This window comes from Octopus sinensis, linkage group LG13 (genome assembly GCF_006345805.1).
Source record: "Octopus sinensis linkage group LG13, ASM634580v1, whole genome shotgun sequence".
Lineage (NCBI taxonomy): Eukaryota > Metazoa > Mollusca > Cephalopoda > Octopoda > Octopodidae > Octopus > Octopus sinensis.
Window position 1 is genome coordinate 56,553,900 of NC_043009.1, and position 22,227 is coordinate 56,576,126.

The 22,227-nt window shown below is 36.2% G+C and overlaps 1 protein-coding gene across 3 annotated transcripts in view; it reads left to right on the forward strand.

Annotated features, from left to right (window-relative positions):
• The window catches only part of LOC115218608 (armadillo repeat-containing protein 3-like), a 49,015-nt gene that overhangs the window by 9,489 nt on the left and 17,299 nt on the right, over positions 1-22,227 (forward strand). For all 3 annotated transcript variants that reach the window (XM_036508399.1, XM_029788509.2, XM_036508400.1), the window contains 10 exons: positions 257-382; positions 1,975-2,046; positions 3,254-3,429; positions 5,157-5,283; positions 7,744-7,883; positions 10,225-10,354; positions 12,975-13,088; positions 14,623-14,775; positions 18,066-18,174; positions 21,967-22,143. In XM_036508399.1, coding sequence (XP_036364292.1) covers positions 257-382; positions 1,975-2,046; positions 3,254-3,429; positions 5,157-5,283; positions 7,744-7,883; positions 10,225-10,354; positions 12,975-13,088; positions 14,623-14,775; positions 18,066-18,174; positions 21,967-22,143 — 1,324 coding nt within the window. The remainder of the gene's footprint in view (positions 1-256; positions 383-1,974; positions 2,047-3,253; positions 3,430-5,156; positions 5,284-7,743; positions 7,884-10,224; positions 10,355-12,974; positions 13,089-14,622; positions 14,776-18,065; positions 18,175-21,966; positions 22,144-22,227) is intronic.

Here is a 22,227-nt window from a genome sequence, read left to right on the forward strand (position 1 = left end):
ATGATGATGATGATGGTGATGATTATGATGATGATAATGATAATGATGGAAGAGGTAGTGATGGTAGTGATGGTGGTAGTGGTGGTGGTTGTGATGGCAGCTGCAGCAGCAACAGTGATGACAGTATTTGCTACTGAAAATGTTTGATTAATTCCCTATAATACTAATGATGTAGTGTCAGCTTCATTTGTTTATTTCTTAATTGTTGTTAACTATCTAATACATATGCATTTCTTTTTCTTTTTTCTGTTTTTAGATGAAGAGAACAAAAAAACACTGTTAGAGCTGAATGCTTGTGAACCACTTTTGGAATTGATGAAAAATGAAGATAGGATTGTTCATCGAAACGCCTTGGCAGCACTGGCTACAATGTGTGCACATCGTATGTTTATTTGACCGTTACCTATTTATTACCACAATATAATAATATAATGGAAGTTCGTTGGGGTTTGACAATGATGTCAGTGACGCCGTAGATGGGAGCGTAACCCAAAGGCAGACGCGCAGACGTGGCCACATGTTGGGCGTGTAACAGCAGAAGTAGGGTTGGGGATCCTCTCTTTTTGGGCTTGTCGCTTCTGGTCCAGGCTCTTGAGGCACTTTTCCTCAAACAGCCTAACACCCTTTTGGACAGCTGGACACCAGGTGCCACAGTCAGAGGCAAGTGATTCCCAGCCATGGGCTGAAATATTGCAGGCCTCAAGGGAAGTCTTCAAGCTGTCCTTGTATCGCTTCAGTGGCCTTCCAGGACATCTTGCTCCAGAAGCCAGCTCAGAGAAAAAGATCATCTTTGGTAGATGTGCGTCATCCATTCAGACTACATGTCCAACCCACTGGAGCTGGGCTTTCATGATGAGGGCTTCGATCCCGGGCATTTCGGCATTAGAAAAAGACAACCTTTGTTTCAAATAGTTTAGCTACTGTAGAATGATTGGCATTAAGTAGGGCATCCAACCATCCAAACAATGGCCAAAACTGACATTGGAGCTTGACATAGTCCAGTGGCTCATTGGATCCGGTCAAAGTAGCTAACCTATTATTTACATTATTTACATTGGACAGATATGTGTCCTCATCTTGTTTGTTGTTACCAAAAGGTTTCAACTGATTTACTCTCCAGCCTTCATCAGGTCTCCTGGTAGAATTTTGAACCCAACCCGGGTTCTCATTCCTAAAGTATTTTCTTGCTGATGTTGTTATTATTATTATTATTATTATTATTATTATTATTATTATTATTATTATTATTATTATTATTCAGTAGTTTTATTTTTATAGCGTGCTTTCACTTCACTACCGAGCGCAGCTCTGTGTGCCTTGGGTATGTGCTGTGATTTGTTGTGATGCTCTGATGGTTATTGTATGGAAAGTGTTCTGTGTAGGATGTGTGCAGTGCCTAGTAGTGCAATTTTCTGTATGTTATATGTGTTTGTAAGTCCTGGTGTTTTTGTTATGTATTTGTCTGAATATTTTTTTATCATGCCTAATGCACCTACTATGATAGGAATTGTTTATTATTATCATCATTATTATTATTATAATTATTATTATTATTATTATTATCATCATTATTATTATTATAATTATTATTATTATTATTTCTACAGCACCTTTGCAGCTGTCTTGTGTACTGCAAGGCTAAAATGTCCTCATTGCCTTGAAGTGTCATTCTGTTTTTTTTTAAGGCAATCGGAACCAATACTGATGGCAGAATAAGAATCAATGCAAGAAGGTGAAATAGTGATGGTTGCAAGTGTATAATGGAACTAACAGTGTAGAAGAGCAATGAAAGAGATATGGTGATGGCAGGGTGTAATGGAAGAGAGACAGTGATGGCAGGAGGTAGTGAGAGAGAGAGAGAGAGAGAGAGAGAGAAGGAGAGAGAGATTTTAGAAATATTTACAGTGGAAATGTAAAAAATACATGATATTTTAAATTTCTGTTTCAAATTTTAAATTATATTCCATTATACAGCTGATGTTCGTAAAGTGTTGAGAAAAAGGAAAGACTGTGTACCAACTTTCATTTCACTTCTTCAGTCTGAAGGTAATAAAGTAGTTTCGATATATTATCATACATATATTTCGTTACACTGCCATAATCAGTTTTCATTTGACAACACCATATCTTATAGAATATTAAGGACTGATAATTTTTCTATACTATTTATTGAACATAACAAAACCATAACAAAGCCAGTAACTATCACACCACTATTACCCAGCAACCAAATTCTTATATGTCAGTCCCAGATATTATATATATATATATATATAATATCTGGTGCTAGGGAGAGCATCCAGCTGTAGAAACTCTGCCAGATCAGGATTGGAGCCTGGTGCAGCCATCTGGTTTGCCAGTCCTCAGTCAAATCGTCCATGGAAAGCGGATGTTAAACGATGATGATGATGATGATGATATATATATATATATATATATAGGTCCCTGTCATTCGTCAACAAGGTGCTGGTGGCACGTAAAAGCATCCACTACACTCTCAGAGTGGTTGGCGTTAGGAAGGACATCCAGCTGTAGAAACTCTGCCAGATCAGCTTGGAGCCTGATGCAGCCATCTGGTTCGCCAGACCTCAGTCAAATTGTCCAACCCATGCTAGCATGGAAAGTGGGCATTAAATGATGATGATGATGATGATGATGATGATGATTCTCCTGGCCTTCGTGCCGGTGGCACGTAAAAAACTCCATCCGAGCGTGGCCGTTCGCCAGCCTCGTCTGGCACCTGTGTCCGTGGCACATAAAAAAACACCATCCGAGCGTGGCCGTTCACCAGCCTCGTCTGGCACCTGTGTCGGTGGCACATAAAAAACACCATCCGAGCGTGGATGTTCGCCAGCCTCGTCTGGCACCTGTGCGGGTGGCACATAAAAAGCACCCACTACACTCACAGAGTGGTTGGCGTTAGGAAGGGCATCCAGCTGTAGAAACACTGCCAGATCTGACTGGCCTGGTGCAGCCTTCGGGCTTCCCAGACCCCAGTTGAACCGTCCAACCCATGCTAGCATGGAAAGTAGACGTTAAACGATGATGAGGATGATGATGATATATATATATATACACTAACTTAAAAGCCGCACCACATGATGGTAGTGGTGGTGTGTGTGTCCAACCATAGAAAATCTGCTTTCAATGAAAGCATGGAAAAGTAGACATTGAAATGATATTTTATATAAAAAAGAATATTTTATACAAAAAATAAACTAATGTCATATTTATGTCATCTTTTCATCTGCAGAAGAAACTGTTGTGTTAGAATTTGCATCTTTGGGTTTGAATTATTTATCAACGGAATATGTGAGCAAAGTAGAAATGTTGAATTCTCAAGCTTTTGAACCTTTAATACATTGTCTTAGCCATCATGATCCTGATGTCCAAAAGAATTCTGTTGAAGCTTTATCCCAGTTGGTATTGGTAAGTAAAACATTATGTATAGATCCTAAATCAATAACAATGAAAGTCAATCCATCCTTGAATCATTAAGCATTATTTGTACTTAAGTATGGCTGTGAAGTTAACCTATTAAAGACCAGCTGGGTGGCATGGTTTGAAAGCTAAAACTAAACAAAGCGCATTGTGATCAGTGATGTATAACAACATCTGATAGTCTGGTTGATTACATGATCACTTAGCTACTTAGGTGTCTTTGATTATATTTTATATTGCTTATTTTCATTTATACTTAGAGAATATTGTAAATATGAAGTATATAATGAAAGAAACAAAAAAGTCTTTATAATATTATTTATATCAAATTTAAAGTCTCTCCCCTGAAAACAGGACATTGGCCTTTAATGCGTTAAGCAGTTCACTTCCCAACCATGGGTTTTGAGTTCAGTTCCATTGACAGTATGGTGTTGTTTGAGGAGATTTGGCTGCTGTTTTTATCAGGTTGAACAACCACAATGAGGCCACCTCTGTGGCTCTTTTTAGAGTTCTGTTTGTTTTCTTTTGGGGTGACATCAGGTGTAGTCATCTGTAAAGTGAAAGTATTTGTCAATTGTTTCACCTTTTTGATGACTTTTGTGTCCCTCTGACTGTACAGTCTCTTATTAGATTTGTACAAAAGTTGAGCTAGCCCTCACTCATAAAGGAATATGACTTGGTAGTATGTAGCATGTTTACGCTAATTGTCTTAGGGGTCTTATGTAATCATGAGCAGACATAGACACCCTTTCAACCTTATCACCCTTGCCTCAGTAGTACGCCCAGGATGTAACAGATGGAGGGAAAGAGGACAGCACCAATACTTGGTTGGTACTTACAGCTGAGCCATGTGATAATAAATAAAGTATCTTATGCAAGGACACAAAGCACTGCCCAGTACAAGAATTGAAACCATGACTTTATAATCACGAGCTGAACATCCTAACTATTAGGCCATGTGATTTCATTGAAACAGAGTTGTTTCTCAAATGAATATTAACCTTTGCAAAACTATCCCACTGTTCACATACATTGTTCAAGACTATTGTTGCAGTCTTTAAAGATTATATGTGAGCAGTGAAGTGGGCAGCACGTCTTAAATAAGACAATGACAAAAGACATCTGCACAATAAATAACTTTGTGTGCTAATGATATTGCTAATTTATGTATTGTGCAACATACAACGATGGGATTGTAGATGAAATTGGTGCTTGATTCATCTGAGAGGTACAGGATTCATATGTCATTCACATCTTTTCACTTGTTCATCCACAGTGCTTCAAGTCTATTTAAGCAGAGTCAACAACAAATACATAAAGGATTGAGATAATAATGTGTTCAATGTTATGCTTCCTTAGGACTTTCATTTGTGGTATTTACTGACCCATTTTCTCATACTTCTACTCACCTTTTGCCCTTGTCTCAAAATGTTAAGTTGCCCCTTCAGGGTTCATAGTTTTGTAGACTACATGATGGCCTCACTAGTGCTTGTGGCATGAAAATAGCACTTAGTACACACTGTAAAGTGGTTGCCATTAGGAAGGGTATCAATCTGTAAAAACCATGGCAGGGCAGACACTGGAGCATGATGTAGACTTTGGGCCCACCAGACCCTGTCAAACCATCCAGCCCATTCAGTATGGAACTCGGACGTTAAATGATGATGATGATGATGATGATGTAATATTTAATGGTGTGAAATATTGTCTTGTAGAATTACCAATGTCAGCGAGTGATGAAGGAATTGAATGGATTTCCTCCAGTTCTTGAACTTTTGAAATCAGAATATGCAATAATACAGCGCCTAGCTCTATTGGTGTTGGAGAGATGTTCCCATGATGGTGAGTGACAGTCTGTGTTAAAATCCTTTATATTGAACTCTATTATTAAAAAATCTGGAAAAAACAAAAAAAAAATATTATTTTGTTATTTTCATTATATCTAATTCAGAGTTAGATATTATTTATTACTGCTTAGAAATAATTTATTAGATCAAAGTAATTAAAACGTAAAGTAAATGTAACATTAAACTAAACTTCTCTATATAATGATTTCTTTATTGCCCACAAATGGCTAAACATAGAGGGGAAAAACAAGGACAGATAAAGGGATTAAGTCAATTACATTGACCCCAGTGCATAACTGGTACTTATTTAATTGACCCCGAAAGGATGAAAGGCAAAGTCGACCTTGGTGGAATTTGAACTCATAACGTAACGTCAGATGAAATACTGCTAAGCATTTCACCTGGCATGCTAATGATTCTGCCAGCTTGCCACCCTAATATATAATTCTCTATATAATAATGGCTGAAAGAAATGTTGGTTGATTTCTTTAGTCAACACTTTATATCGTATAGAGCAAGGGTCAATAAACTTTTTCATGGCAAGCCAGACAACTAAGAGAATGAGGAACATGGGTCACATAACTATTTTGTTTAATACAATACAGTGAATACACAATAAAATAAAGACAACCAACATATTTAATTACCAAAAGGATATCAAGGAAGGTGACGCAAGTAATAAGATAGTTATATCACACCTAATGCGCACATATCTGAAACTCACAAACTCAGTAGCAAAAAAGATTAGCGAGCAAAAAAGATTGTGAAACTGTTGTTTAGCTTTTAAGATGTAATCAATATTTGCTTTGTCCATGCCGGTGGCATGTAAAAAGCACCATACGAGCATGATCGTTACCAGCGTCACCTTACTGGCATGTGAAAAAATATTCAAGCGAGGTTGTTGCCAGTGGTGCTGGACTGGCTCCTGTGCAGTTGGCATGTAAAAAACACCATTTGAGCATGGCTGTTGCCAGTACCACCTGACTGGCCCTCGTGCTGGTGGCACGTAAAAGCACCTACTACACTCTCGGAGTGGTTGGCGTTAGGAAGGGCATCCAGCTGTAGAAACTCTGCCAGATCAGATTGGAGCCTTGTGCAGCTATCTGATTCACTAGCCCCCAGTCAAATCGTCCAACCCATGCTAGCATGGAAAGCAGATGTTAAATGATGATGATGATGAATCATGAGAATTGCTTTCAAATGTTCATCAGTCAACCTTGTCTGATGTGCTGACTTCACACTCTTCAGATTTGAAAGTGTTTGCTCACAGACATAAGTTGTTCTAAACACTGCTGCCATACCAGAGGCAAATGCAGGTACTTACACTAAAGCTACAGAGTGGTGGTGGGCCAGATGAATTGACCTCACCAGCTGGATCCAGCCTGCAGGTCATAGTTTGGTGACTCCTGGTATAGAGAGATAGGGAGAGAGATACAGAGAGAGAGAGAGAGAGTTAAAATAAGAAGTGTAGGCTTTGTGGCATGTAATGAGTGAAAAAATGCTACACACACACACACATGTATACATAATGTACACGCACACATTTGTGTGTACCACCCTCCCACACACACCTACAGTTTAATGATCTAAATAAATAAAATAATAATGTGCAAAATTAATCACAAGTCCAACATTATATTCAATTTAATATTTCTATTCATATGAAAGTGGAGGTACGTGGCTTAGTGGTTAAGGTGTCAGCACCATGATCGTAAGATTGTGGTTTCAATTCCTGGACCAGGCGACACGTTGTGTTCTTGAGCAAAACACTTCATTTCACATTGCTCCAGTCCACTCAGCTGGCAAAAATGAGTAACGCTGTGATGGAACACATACGCCATTGAAACCGGGAAACCGGGCCCATGAGCCTGGCTAGGCTTTAAAAGGGCACATTTATTTATTTATCATTATTCATATGAAAGAGAGACTTGCTGGGTTGAGCTTTTGTTGATAATTTTTTTCAAAAGAAACTACTTAAAGAATGAAGAATGTAGAGAATGACTTGTTTTAGGAAAGATATTCTCTATGTAATTCCATAGAGACCAATTGATAACATGTCTGCTACATAAACCTGGGAGATTAGTTAGGCAGAATTAACATAGAAAAATAGTTAGAAATGTCTAACCCTTTTGTTACCATATTGCTGTTGAAATACACTGTCTTTGTTTTTGATTAATTTTGAAAGAATTTTGAAGAATTTAATGAAATAACTTCATTATTATTAAACTGGTATTTTGGAACATAAATTAACATGAAATTTTGATGAAAGATTTAAAATTTTTAATTTAAATCACTTCAAACATGAAGTTTGTATCAGAGCCAGGAACAGTGGGAAAAGTATTAGCATAACAAAAAAAAAAAAAATTTTGTTCAATTTCCTAAAATTTTACATTTTTATTTTCCAGTCGAAAAAATTTTGTTCAATTTCCTAAAATTTTACATTTTTATTTTCCAGTCGAAAATCGTATTATGTTGAGGGAACTGGATATTGTAAATAAGATGATATTCTTAATTGGTCATCCAGATTGGCCTGACCTCCACATTATGGCTGTAATGGTCTTATCAAATATGATGGAAGATATTGAAACAGTCGAAGTGAGTCATATAAAAACATTTCAGTTTGAAAGTTATTTTGTTGTGAAATCCTTACATCATTTTCCAAAAGTTGCATTACTCCTACCTATATTTTACAGACAACCTCTTACCATTCTTCTTTATATAAACATTAAATGATACAAAAATTGAATCAGAGAATGTATTCATTAATAATAATAATAATAATAATAATAATAATAATAATAATAATAATAATAATTTTTCTGTGACCTTTTCTGGTGTGTGCCTATACCATCTTTTTTCTGTTGTTATTCCATAATGTTGGCATAGCTTCCAATGTATGTAGGTTCCAACATGACAGAGTTGGAACCTACATACATTGGAAGCTATGCCAACATTATGGGATAACAACAGAAAAAAGATGGTATAGGCACACACCAGAAAAGGTCACAGAAAACGAGAAAGCAACCATACTCTGGGATATGCCGATACACACAGATAGAGAAATTAAGGCCAACAGACCAGATATAGTTGTCAGAGACCAGGAAGAAAAAAAATGCTTTCTAATTGATGTATCAATACCGGCTGATGACAACGTGTCTCTAAAAGAAATGGAGAAACTCTCAAAATACAAAGACCTGGAAATAGAGGTAACTAGAATGTGGAATCTGAAAACAGAGAACAATTCCTATCATAGTAGGTGCATTAGGCATGATAAAAAATATTCAGACAAATACATAACAAAAACACCAGGACTTACAAACACATATAACATACAGAAAATTGCACTACTAGGCACTGCACACATCCTACGCAGAACACTTTCCATACAATAACCATCAGAGCATCACAACAAATCACAGCACATACCCAAGGCTCGGTAGTGAAGTGAAAGCACGCTATAAAAATAAAAATAAAATACTGAATACTAATAATAATAATAATAATAATAATAATAATAATAATAATAATATAATAATAATAATAATAATAATAATAAGAAATTAGGAGGGGCATCTTCCAAGAGGATTGCCTGTTCCCACTGGTCTTTGTACTGTGCTTGATACCACTGACATTGATTCTGAGGAAAGCAAAAGCAGGGTATGTATTCAAAAGCCGCCAACAAAAAGTCAACCATTTGTTATTCATGGATGACCTCAAACTTTATGGTAAAGATGAAGCCCAAGTCAGTTCCCTCATTGATATGGTGTATACTTTCAGTGCTGATACCAGAATGGAGTTTGGACTAAGAAAGTGTGGTGTGTTACTATTGAAGAAAGGCAAAATCAAATGTATGGACGGACTAATGATACCGTCGGGGGAGGTTATGAAGCAGATAGAAGAGATGGGCTATAAGCACTTGGGGATTTTGGAAATGGATAAATTGTTGGAGAAAGAAATTACAGAAAAATTTAAGGTGGAGTATTTGCTACACACACTGAGACTGATCCTTAAGTCGAAATTAAACAGATGGAATAAGATTGTAGCTATCAACACCTGGGTGGTTTCACTCCTTAGATATGGAGCAGTGGTAATCACATAGACAGTAGCCGAACTAAACAGCTTAGACAGTAAGACAAGGAAGTTGCTAACTAGATATGGGTCACTCCACCCAAAAAGTGACACAGACAGACTGTATATACCATAAAAAAGAGAGGGAAGAGGACTTATTAGATGCGAACACAGCATTAGAGCAGAAGAAAACAACATAGCATGGTATGTAAAAAATACCACATAACCACTATTACTAGAAGTAAGAAGGTCAGGCTTGTGTAGGATGAAAGATTGCAAAGATAAAGCACTATACAAGAAATTGAAAATGAATGAAACTGAAAATAGGTGGGTAAAGAAAAGTATGCTTGGTCAATTTCATAGTTGAAGATAAGACAAAGAAAAAAAGATGGCTATGGATGACTAAAAGTGATTTAAAACCGGAAATGGAGGCTCTAATCTGTGCTGCCCAAGAGTAAGCACTAAGAACAAACTACACACACACACACACGCACACGCACACACACACACACCACACACACACACACACACACACACACACGTACATATAAACATATATATTTATATAAAAGGTTTCCTTTCAGTTTCTGTCTACCAAATTCACTCACAAGGCTTTAGTTAGCCTAGAGCTAAAGTATCGGGCACTTGCTCAAGGTGCCATGCAAGGGGATTGAACCTGGGACCGCATGGTTGAGAAACAAGTGTTTTTTAACCACATAGCCATGTGCAGATAAACCTTTTGCCCTTCAATTACTAATTATAATTCTTTTTAATGAAAACTATAAAATTTAAGCCAAATACGATCAACTAAATTTTTATATTATTACTTTTGTTTCATGTGTAAAAATAAAATTATTTTTGGTTTCAGACATTCAAAGAAGGACTTGGACTACGGAAACTTATTGCTTTAATTACAGATCAAACACCACCTGAAGAAGAAGTACAGCCAAAGAAAGGGGACAAAAAGTCATCTAAATCAGGAAAGAAGGGTAAAGAAGGTAACTAGTTTTATCATTTTACTAGCAGTATCGCCCAGCATTGCTTGAGTTTGTTTCGACCCTTTAGAATTGAAACTTTTGAAAAGTAAAAATTTTGCATTATGTAGCTTGTTATTCTCTTTAAGTGAACATTTTTCTGGTTGAAATACACTGAAAAATGGCGACACAGTAGTAAAAAAATCATAAAAAATAGGGATTTTCATAGAAAAAAATGCACCTATTTGATGTAAATAATTTTTGGTATTAACATGGTCCGATTTGAATTTTTTCTTCTATGGAAGAGCAAGCCTTCTTCTATCACACTCTCAATTTTGGTCAACTTGTGCTGCAGAGTCTTGGAGGAGATAGTGTTAGTTGAAGGCTACCAAACCTGCCACACACAGACAACTTCAGTTTTCTATATATAGAGAGATTTATACAATTATTCTACATTTTATTTTTAGCTGCATATTGCAGTAGCATGTTTAGTTCATTGTGAAGGAATGTGGCTTAGTGGTTAGGGTATTTGGATCACGATCATAAGGTCAGGAGTTCAATTCTCAGTGGTGCGTTGTGTCCTCGAGAAAGACATTTTATTTCACATTTCTCCAATCTATTCAGCTGGCAAAAATGAGTGGTACCTATATTTCAAAGGGCCAGCCTTGTCACATTGTGTCATGCTGAATCTCCCTGAGAATGTCATTAAGGGTCCGCGTGCTTGTGGAGTGCTCAGCCACTTGCACGTAAATTTCATAAGCGGACTGTTCTGTTGATCAGGTCATCTGGAGCCCTCACTGTAACCAACAGAATGCCAGTTTAGTCTATTTAGTTCATAATGATGATGATGGTGGTGGTAGTGGTGGTGGTGGTGGTGGTGGTGGTGATGATGATGATGATGATGAAATTATTGTATACAGTGCTCAGGTGCACCACAACTTGTCAAAAGTGCATATAAAGCATATGCAGTAATGTACAAATGTCTGGGAAGTGAACAGTGTATGAGTCAGATACATGCTTGCGTGTGTATGGAGGGGAGAAAATCAGGTGTATGTTAAGAAATTCTGCAGCCTGGATTAAAGTGAAGCATGAAGATAGCATTTATTCATGTTACTGGCACAACTAGGATTCCCTTATACCTTGAAAGAGAAAATTAAATACTCAGTTTTCTAAGACTTGTATGCTTAAGGCAACTTCTTATCAAGAAAGTGATAAGAGAGAGGGTAATGATAGGAGTAAAGCCAGAATGGTGAATGAATGGAGCAAAAGTACATTAACAGAAACACAGTAGTAAAGCTAAGAGAATTGTACATAGCTGTGTTGATGACTAACCCTTAATGAAAGTGTAGACTTCACTGTGTGGAGGTACAGGTATGGCTGCATGGTTAAGAAGTTTGCTTCCCAACCACATGGTTTCAGGTTCAGTCCTACTGAACATCAAAAGTTCTCAAACTTTTTGAGCCACTGCCCCCACCTCATAGCCACATAATACCCCCAGTGCCGCCACCCCTATTTTTATGTATAAATATATATTTTATATTTTACCAATTTATATATATACTATGAATCATTTGATATTTAATATAACATATAATTTGTATACTATAATAATATTATAATAAATTCATAGCGTCCCCCAATCCACTGCCTTCCTCTCAATGCCTCCTTTTTCTCTACTGCACCCCACCACTGCCCCCTTAGGTACCAGCACCCACCTGGACCATCTCAATGCCCACCGGGTGGGGGGGGGGCACTTTGAGAACCTGAGCTGTACATAGTCATTTCATAATAATATAACTTGCACACATGCACATAGAGAACATTTTCTACATATTCATTCCACCATACACACATAGCATATATTCTTTCCACTATAATATAACATATGCACATGTGCATACACAGTGTATATAATTTAACACATACATATGCACCAATACACAGCAGAAACTCTACACATTCACTCCACAATATAACGCAATCGCACACATGCACACACAGACTGTATCATCATCATCATTTAACATCTATTTATCGTGCAGGCATGGTTTGTACAGTATGAGAGGAGGTGCTCAGCTGGAGAGCTGTACCAGGCTCCAATTGTCTGTTTTGGCACGATTTCTATAGCTGGGTGCTCTTCTCAACATGAACCATTCATTCCACATTAATATAGTATAGCATTCACACACACACATGTATACATACACTCACACTCGTATGTACCCCCCCCCCGCCACAGCTCATATTCTATGCAATCACTATTCTATAAACCCAACACAACAACAGATAGTGGGTTAATATCCAGGAAAGGAAGGATTGTGTTTCTTTATTACCCACAAGGGGATAAACATAGAGGGGACAAACAAGGACAGACAAATGGATTAGGTCGATTACATCGGCCCCAGTGCAAAACTGGTACTTTATTTACCAACCCCGAAAGGATGAAAGGCAAAGTCGACCTCGGTGGAATTTGAACTCAGAACGTAACGACAGACGAAATACTGTTAAGCATTTTGCCTGGTGCGCTAATGTTTCTGCCAGCTCGTTGCCCCTAAGAAAGGAAGGATTGGATATCATTGTATCATTTTAATTGATTTTTCAACTTTCTATACATTTCTTTTACAATGTTTTATATTTGATATAGTGAAATCTGTGAAAGAAGAAGAAGTTACAAGTCCAGCTGTTGATACAGTTTTTCCTCTTTTGCCTGATGTTAAATGTGCTGTTACTAAGGCAATTGGCAGGGCTGCTAGAAATGGTAATTTCTCTTTTTTTATACTTTTCATGAACTTATATATTGCCTTTTGAAAATGTTCAGATTAGAGTATTAGTTGCAATATAATATCTATTCTTTTTGCACAACACAGCATTAATCAGAAGGAATTAAATAAGTTTTAATATTGGAACCCCTTACTGGGTGTGTTTTAATGCTATTCCACATATACATCATCAGCTGCCCCACAGATATCATTATGGTCTTGACACCTGGGCAGTACCATTTAATCCAGTGGTGTCAACAGCACTAAAATAAGTGTTGTTTGGGAACAAGCATACCAAAGAAACCACAACTTTCAACCACATTTCCCTATGTACAACTGTATCGGTAAATAAATTCAATAAGTAAATTTACAACCAACTCCTAAATACATAACTATATATATATATATATATATATATATATATATATATATATATATGAAAGCCAGACTTTCTTAAAATATCTTACCTAATCCTGTGCATACATGGTTAGCCTTGCCTGATGGAGTCCCTTACTGTCAAAGGAAGAGGAACATAGTCCAAGATCTTTTTCTCAGCCCCCCCCCCCCCAAAAAAAAAATGGTAGAGTGAAAGTAGAAAGTTATCCTCAGATGGGAGACCTGGCTTGAATATTTTGCAACAGAATGGATTTCACTAAAGACACTCTTGAATCAGGACCAGCCAGTGGTTCATCTCTACTTCAAAGTGGGATAATATTGCTGTCCAATGGAAAAGAAAAAAACCCCAAAAGACAATGTTTGAGGGCTGATTGATACATGGCACCAGTGTCACTGCAAGTGTGGCAATCACAACTGAAAGGGCCAGAACATATACAGCAAGACATCTTAATCTAATCTCTAGCAGTTGTGCCAGTTCACTATGCTAGATTGGTACTTTTTATATTGACCCTGAAAAGATGAAAGGCATGGTGGAATTTGAACTCTGAGCATTACATAGTTGGAACAAATACTCGGAGACATTTTATTCAACTTTCTAATGATGCCACTTATTCACCTCCTGAAACTCTTTTGTTACTGTATTTCTCTTGAATTACACCCTCTTTGTTTAAATTATGTAAAAACTCAATGAAGAATTTACAAAAGTAACTTTGTCATTATTAATCTGATATTTGAAACATAAATTAACATGAAATTTTAATGAAAAATTTTAACTTAGACCACTTTAAGACTTCTCATAGAAATCCACATGAAATCACCCCTGCTTCTATGTTATAAACATCCTGTTTTAAAACGGTCTAAATTAAAACCTCCAATAAAAATTTCCTTTAATTTATGTTCATAACATTAGCTTAATAAATACAAATTCTTGTGTATTTTCAAAATTTTATTGAAACAAAGTAGTGCATTTCAACAGAACTATAGCAACAAAAGAGGTAAACAGGAAATTTGTCCTAGAGAATCAGAGGTGGTCTCAGGGAGGTTGGTATCAAAAGGCTAATTCATTTTATGAAGAATTTATAATATAAGTTGTTTGAATGACCATTTCTTCATTCAGAATTTCTTTTTTATTTGTAGCCGAGAGTCGTAAAATATTACATGAACTAGAGGTAGAGAAAATGTTGATTACTCTGTTGTCTCATGAAAACTCTTCTATTCAGGCAGCTGCTGCCAACACATTAGCTGTCATGTGTGAAAATTTAACTTGTCGTCAGGCAGTGTTAGATTGCGGTAAGTAACTACACCTGTTAAGATAGTATTTCAGCCTTCTTTAACCCTTTCAATTACAACCGACCTGAGTCTGACTCTTATGCCAGAATACAATATCTCTTATTTTAAACTGTTCATAATCATTATCGTCATCATCATCATCACCTACTTTTCCATGCTCGCACGGCTTAGATATAATTCTTTGAGGCAGATTATTCTATGGTTGGATACCTTTCCTGACACCACCTCTCACCTGTCTCCAAGCAAAGTAATATTTCCTCTTGGCTTGACATGTTTTTGTTGAAGATTGGTAACAATGTACACTGCAGGTATGATGGTGATGTTCATCTACAACCATCAAGCAATGCCAAGATGTACAAGCGGTGTATTTCTCTTCCAATCTTCCGTAGTGTAAATATGTTCAATCATGGGTGTGTTACTGTCTCCTTGCCTTGACATCATGTAATAGTTGTAAATTTATGTTACTGGCATGCAAACGATATCCTTTGGTCATCTTTTGTGAAGGTATGTCTGGTTATGGAAGACCATTACCTTATTTGAAAATAGGTGAGGATTGTGACAGGAAGGATATGTGGCCATAGAAAATGCACCACAAAATTCCCTCTCACTCATGTAAGCATGAAAAAGTGAATGTTAAAACAATCTTGATATTATATTGTTATACCTGGGGATGGTCATCTTTTGGCAATTAAACATGTGCACTATTTATTCGGTCTTCACTTTATTTCTATTATAAAATAATAATGATGATGAAATTATTGTATACAGTGCTCAGGTGCACCACAACTTGTCAGAAAGTGTGTATAAAGTATATGCAGTAATGTACAAATGTCTGGAAAGCGAACAATGTATGAGTCAGATACATGCTTGTGTGTGTATGGAGGGGAGAAAATCAGGTGTAGTGTTGGCGAATCTCAGGAAGCATGGAAGTTTTGAAGGATGCAGTGCTCTGACAACTAACAACTGATGCCGGCAGTTTGTTCCATGCTTCAGCAACTCTCAGCATAAAAAAATTATCATTATTATTTTTAGTTTATTCGTCTGCCAAAGTTCTTTTGTTGCATATTCTGTGACCTCTTTAGTGATTCTCTGTCCCATGTGTCTCCACTTGTCCTGCCTCTTCCATTTTCATATTTTATTGGCAAAAGATGACCATCCCCAAGTATAACAATATCTGTTTCACCTCAGGTTTTCACATTAAGAATCTTGCAAAACAAATGCATAGACATAATCTCTCTCTCTCTCTCTCTCTCTCTCTATATATATATATATATATATATATATAATCATCATCATCATCGTTGTTTAATGTCTGCCTTCCATGCTGGCATGAGTATCTCTTATTATAAAAGGCAGATTTTATCTGCCTCCCTTTGGGAGTTATACAAATCTACAATATAGGATTTCTTCAATTACAATTTACCTAGCAGTTTTAAGAGTACAATGCATCGCGTCATGCCAGGTCCAGTTTTTAAAATTTAAACTCCAATTAAGCAAGATTTACAGAAAACTCACATTCTGGTGTGTGTGTCAAATGCTTTTCTTAGTCTGGTTTACACCACACGCAAACGCACACACACAGTGGGCAACGAATAAAATGAAAGTAAATGTAATATTTGTTTCTGTCTATCACGCTGATAGATACATGAGTAAAATGTATGGGAAGCTAACAGATAACAGTGAGTGAAAATGTTCTTGGAAGAGAGTAAATTAGCGACAGTGATTTGAGGAAGACTAAACTGAAACTATGAAACAGTGTTTATGTATAAACAGACGACACTTATATAAACCCTTTCGTTACCAAACCGCCCGAATTTACCTATTCATATTTAAATGAGAATATCAGAGTAAATCTCTTTAGTACATTCGTGAAAACACGTATTATACTTCGTAAACATTTCAAATACAGTTTTGTACAAAAATTGAAGTGTAATTTTAATTCCGTGAATTATGGGAGATTTTTTTCCGAAATTTGTTCCTATTGTGTTTTCAAAATTTGTAATTCTGACAAAAATGGATACAATTTCATTATATCAAGCAGCGAGTCAGAATTCGAAGGATTTTCTACTGAAGACCTTCATAAATCTAACTCTATGACTGAAAAAAAAAAGCATCTTTATATAAGAGTGAAGTTGTGTGTCTGTCCCCTTCGATTTACATTCGTAATTACTCCCACATTTTGCGGTGCAGTTTAACCAAAAGCGGGTATCTTATAGTCGTGATTCATATCGAGCCCTTCTGGGTATTAGCGCGCGTCTACGATGAGTCTACGATTTAAAAAAAATTTACCATCATATTTTTCCATTTTAATGCATTTTTTTCGCTTTTATATAAGGGAAGTAACTCTCTAAAAATATCTACGATGTGTCAACGATTTAAAAAAAATTTACCTTAATTTTTTTTCAATTTTTAATGCATTTTTTTTGCTATTTTTTGGCTATAACTCTCTAAAAATGCTTATATAGTTATTTCCCTTACAACCCGAGCAACGCCGGGCGATACTGCTAGTATATATATATATATATATATAATTAAGATTCAGTTGAATTAGGTACTCAAGTTGAGGCCCGAAGTCAGTCCAGTATTGTTAGCACAGCTTGAAGTTAGGTGAATAAGAAGCAAATAAGTAACAAGGATGTTCAGGTATTAGTGCATTATGGTCATTTCAAGTGACTCCATTTAATCAATCAATGCAAGCATTACATCATTTTGAAATAAACTGCTCTCCTCGGTTGCATAAGACCAGATAGGTTTTTCAACATACAGGATGTGTGCATGCATGCATGCATACAAATATTTACTAAGCTGTAGCAATCAAATATGAACTATTAATGTGAAGAATAAATTTTATTTTTATCTGTTGTTGTGGTACAAGTTAAATTGATTATAAAGAATATAATTTATTTGTTTTATTAAATCTCAGAACGAGATGTAAACAGTAATTGCTCGACAATGTAAAGTATTATAGCCATCTCAATATGGCTAACCACAAAGGGTGGTGTTACTGTAGCTATTTAGCCCCAGGAGATCATTGTCTCCAGCTGGCTTTAGACACAATTTCTCTTCCCTTATGGTATTTGCAAAGGGATGGCCTCCCTTTGCAAATACCATAAGGGCACAGAAATTGTGTCTAAAGCCAGCTGGAGACAATGATCTCCTGGGGCTAAATAGCTACAGTAACACCACCCTTGTGGTTAGCCATATTGAGATGGCTATAATACTTTACATTTACTTGTTGTTTTGTATATTTACTCATTGTTTTATTCATTTGTTTATTTATTTTGTCCCAGAGGGTTTTCTGCCTCTCATACGTCTTCTACGCTCCGACAATGGTGAAACCTTACAAGCTGTTACACTCGTTCTTCGGTACCTCACAACTGCTAACTTATCCAGCTGTTTGTATGTATTTCTCCATCTTTCTCATTTCCATTGTTTAATTGAATTCTTGAAGCCTAAGTTTTAAAGATGCAAAATTTTGTGAACTCGATTACTATGATGTAGTCCAATGGACTTGATTTTAGAAACACTCTGTTGGAGAAGGTTTAGCTGTATGACTAACATGTTCACTCTGCAGACATGGTGTTTTGGGTTCAGTCCTAATGCACAGCACTCTGGGCAAGTGTCTTTTTACACACATACATACATTCAAGCATGCATGCATGCATCCATCCATACATACATACAATACACACATACATACATACATACATACATACATACATACATACATAATACACAGACACATACATACACACATACACATACATACATACATACATACATACATATAATGTATACTTTTAAGCATGTGTGTATTTTCTGTACATCATATGTTAGTTATAAATGTGTCACCACCATACAAACTAAAGTTACACACACACACACACACACACACACACACACACACATATATATATGTATGTATGTATAAAATACAAAAATGGGACAAGAATGCAAAGCATCCAGATAGATGATACAAAGAAAACAAGGATGGGTCATTCAGAGTTTTCTTTCCTCAGTTGAGTTCCAGATTATCTTTGCAATTTCAGCTGGTTATACTCGAAATTGCTCCAATCTGGCCAGCCCCAAGGAAAAGCTAAGCTAAGAGCATTAGATTCCTTAGAAGAAAGTAGCAAATGTATATAAAAACAAGGGCAGAAAAAAGGAGATATGTTAATACAAATGCAAATAACAGGACATAACAACAGGTGTCTTTCGACTAAGGACAAATTAAATTAAGCAGGAACATAAAATTTGACTGGCACAGGGAGGAATATAGATGTTGCATGGATGGTAGTTGAACCAAGAAAGAAAGGTCAGGCTTGGCTGAACACTGGTCACATGGAGAGAGAAGAGAGAGAGTTTGAGACAGAGGCATACAAGAATTAAGGAGGGGCAAGAAAAAATGAAAGGGACACAGTGACATGAGAGAGGAGGGAAAGTGAGCATGAAGAGAAGGCCAGGAAATGTGAGAGAGGGGGAATGAAAGAACGAAGAGTGGAATGAATGAAGTGTGAAAGGACTGTATATATATATATATTATATATATATATACACACACACACACCACACACACACACACACACATATATATATGTATGTATGTATAAAATACAAAAATGGGACAAGAATGCAAAGCATCCAGATAGATGATACAAAGAAAACAAGGATGGGTCATTCAGAGTTTTCTTTCCTCAGTTGAGTTCCAGATTATCTTTGCAATTTCAGCTGGTTATACTCAAGATTGCTCCAATCTGGCCAGCCCCAGGAAAAGCTAAGCTAAGAGCATTAGATTCCCTGGAAGAAAGTAGCAAATGTATACAAAAACAAGGGCAGAAAAAAAGGAGAAATGTTACACAAATACAAATGCAAATAACAGGACATAACAACAGGTGTCTTTCGACTAAGGACAAATTAAATTAAGCAGGAACATAAAATTTAACAAGCAGGGACATAAAATTTGACTAGCACAGGAAGGAATATAGATGTTGCATGGATGGTAGTTGAACCAAGAAAGAAAGGTCAGCCTTGGCTGAACACTGGTCACGTGGAGAGAGAAGAGAGAGAGAGAGAGTTAGAGACAGAGGCATAGAAGAATTAAGGAGGGTCAAGAAAAAAATGAAAGGGACATAGTGAAATGAGAGAGGAGGGAAAGTGAGCATGAAGAGAAGGCCAGGAAATGTGAGAGAGGGGGAATGAAAGAACGAAGAGTGGAATGAATGAAGTGTGAAAGGACTGTATATATATATATATATTATATATATATATATATATAATATATATATATATATATATATATATATATATTATATATATATATACACACACACACAACACACACACATCATCATCATCATTTAGCGTCCATTTTCCATGCTGGCATGGGTAAAATGGTTTGACTGGAACTGGTAAGACAGTCTCCAGTCTGATTTGGGCTTGGTTTCTACAGCTGGATGCCCTTTCCAAAAGCAGCCACTCCAACTATACACACACATAAGCATACATACAAGCACACACACACACACACAGATCTTCTTTCAGTTTCTGCTCACCAAACCCTATCCACTCTGTTCACAAGACTTTGGTTGCCACTATAACAGAAGACACTTGCCCCTGGTGCTGCACAGTGGGTCTGAACCTGAAACCACTTAGTTGGGAAGTGAACTTCTTAACCATTCAATACTGCCTGTGCTTCAGCCTTGCCTGTACTAAATGTATATTAAAAATATACTTAAAGAAGAGATATGCCATATCTATGCACAAACATATAGGGTAAAAATATTTATAAAAGCAACAGACAATGTTTATACCCAAATTGATGATATAAAATTATTTATTGAAAAAACAGCATTTATTTCCAAATATATATCATAAATATCTTTATTAGGAAAACAGAACAACTTATTGCAAAATATAATAATATAAATATATTTACTGAAGAGATAGTATTTATCTCTAAATATAATATAAATATATTTATCGACGGAATTGCTTTTATATCTAACACTAATATAATATAAATAAAGATATTTATTGAAGATGGAGAATTTGTATCCAAATGTAAAATAATATATTTACTGACAGATGACTACTTACATTCAATTCAATTATCATGTAAATATATCTAATATGATTGTTAAGAGTGTTTTATATGTAAGCATAATAAAATGTCTAACTATAAATAGATATATTTTTGAAGAGAGAGAGCGGGAGAGAAAGAAGGGAAGAGAGAGTGAAGGAGTTGGAGAATATTTGCACTCAATTATAATATATTTTATGAAAAAACAATTTTCATGTTTAAATATATGAAAATATTTTTTAAAAAGAGAGAATTTATATTGAAATATAGTTTAAATATATTTGTTGAAAACAATGAGAGAATTTTTGTCCAACTTTTGTCATAAAAGAAAAATATTACAAGTACTAAAAAACTGAAAACAATTAATGGTGTAATGGAATTATACATCCATAGAATTACATCACAAATACAAAAATGTACATAATCAACACACACCATATATATCAGGATGTGACTGGTGTAACTTGTGAATAATCATGGTTGTGATAGTATGACAAATGTTCATATTGAAAAAAAAAAAAGGAGCAATGCCTTGAAGGTTTCTCAAACAAACTGACACTAGTATTCTACTTTAAGCTGGATATTTGTTTTATCAGTTTCCTTTGCTGAACTGCTAAGTTATGGGGATGTGAACAAGCCAGCACTGGTTGTTAAGCAGTAGGTGAATGTGACAAACATAAAACACATACACACACGTCAGGTGTGGAAACAAGGATTAGAATTGAAGGGTATCCAGCTGTAGAAACTCTGCTAGAGCAGATTGGAGCCTGGTGCAGCCATCTGGTTCACCAGTTCTCAGTCAAATCGTCCAACCCATGCCAGCATGGAAAGTGGACGTTAAACGATGATGATGATGATCATCATCATATACACATACACACACAGACATACATACATACGCAATTTCTGTCTACCAAATTCATTTACAAGGCATTGATCAGTCCAGGGCTATTGTAGAAAACACTTGTCTTAGATGCTGTGCAGTGGGACTGAACCTGAAACCATGCAACTTCAAAGCAAGCTTGTTAACCACACAGTCATACCTGTGCCTGTATATGTGTATATAATTATTACTGAAATTTATGTTTTAAATTTCTATTTTGAAATTCTAGGGAAGTTTCAAAATCCCATGGAATTGGTCCACTGATTCATCTGCTGGAAGACAGCAATGAAAGTGCTGTGTCCAATGCTGCCGCTGTTCTCACTAACCTTGCTCTCCATGAATCTCTTCGACAGGATGTCAAGCAAAAAGGTGTTGTTAGTGCCCTTGTGAAGGCTCTTAGGTTTGTGTAAGTATTTCTTTAAAACAAATTAATTATTAGAATGGTTGTATACTGTCAATCTAACAAGAACGTGACAGTAGGGGGTACACC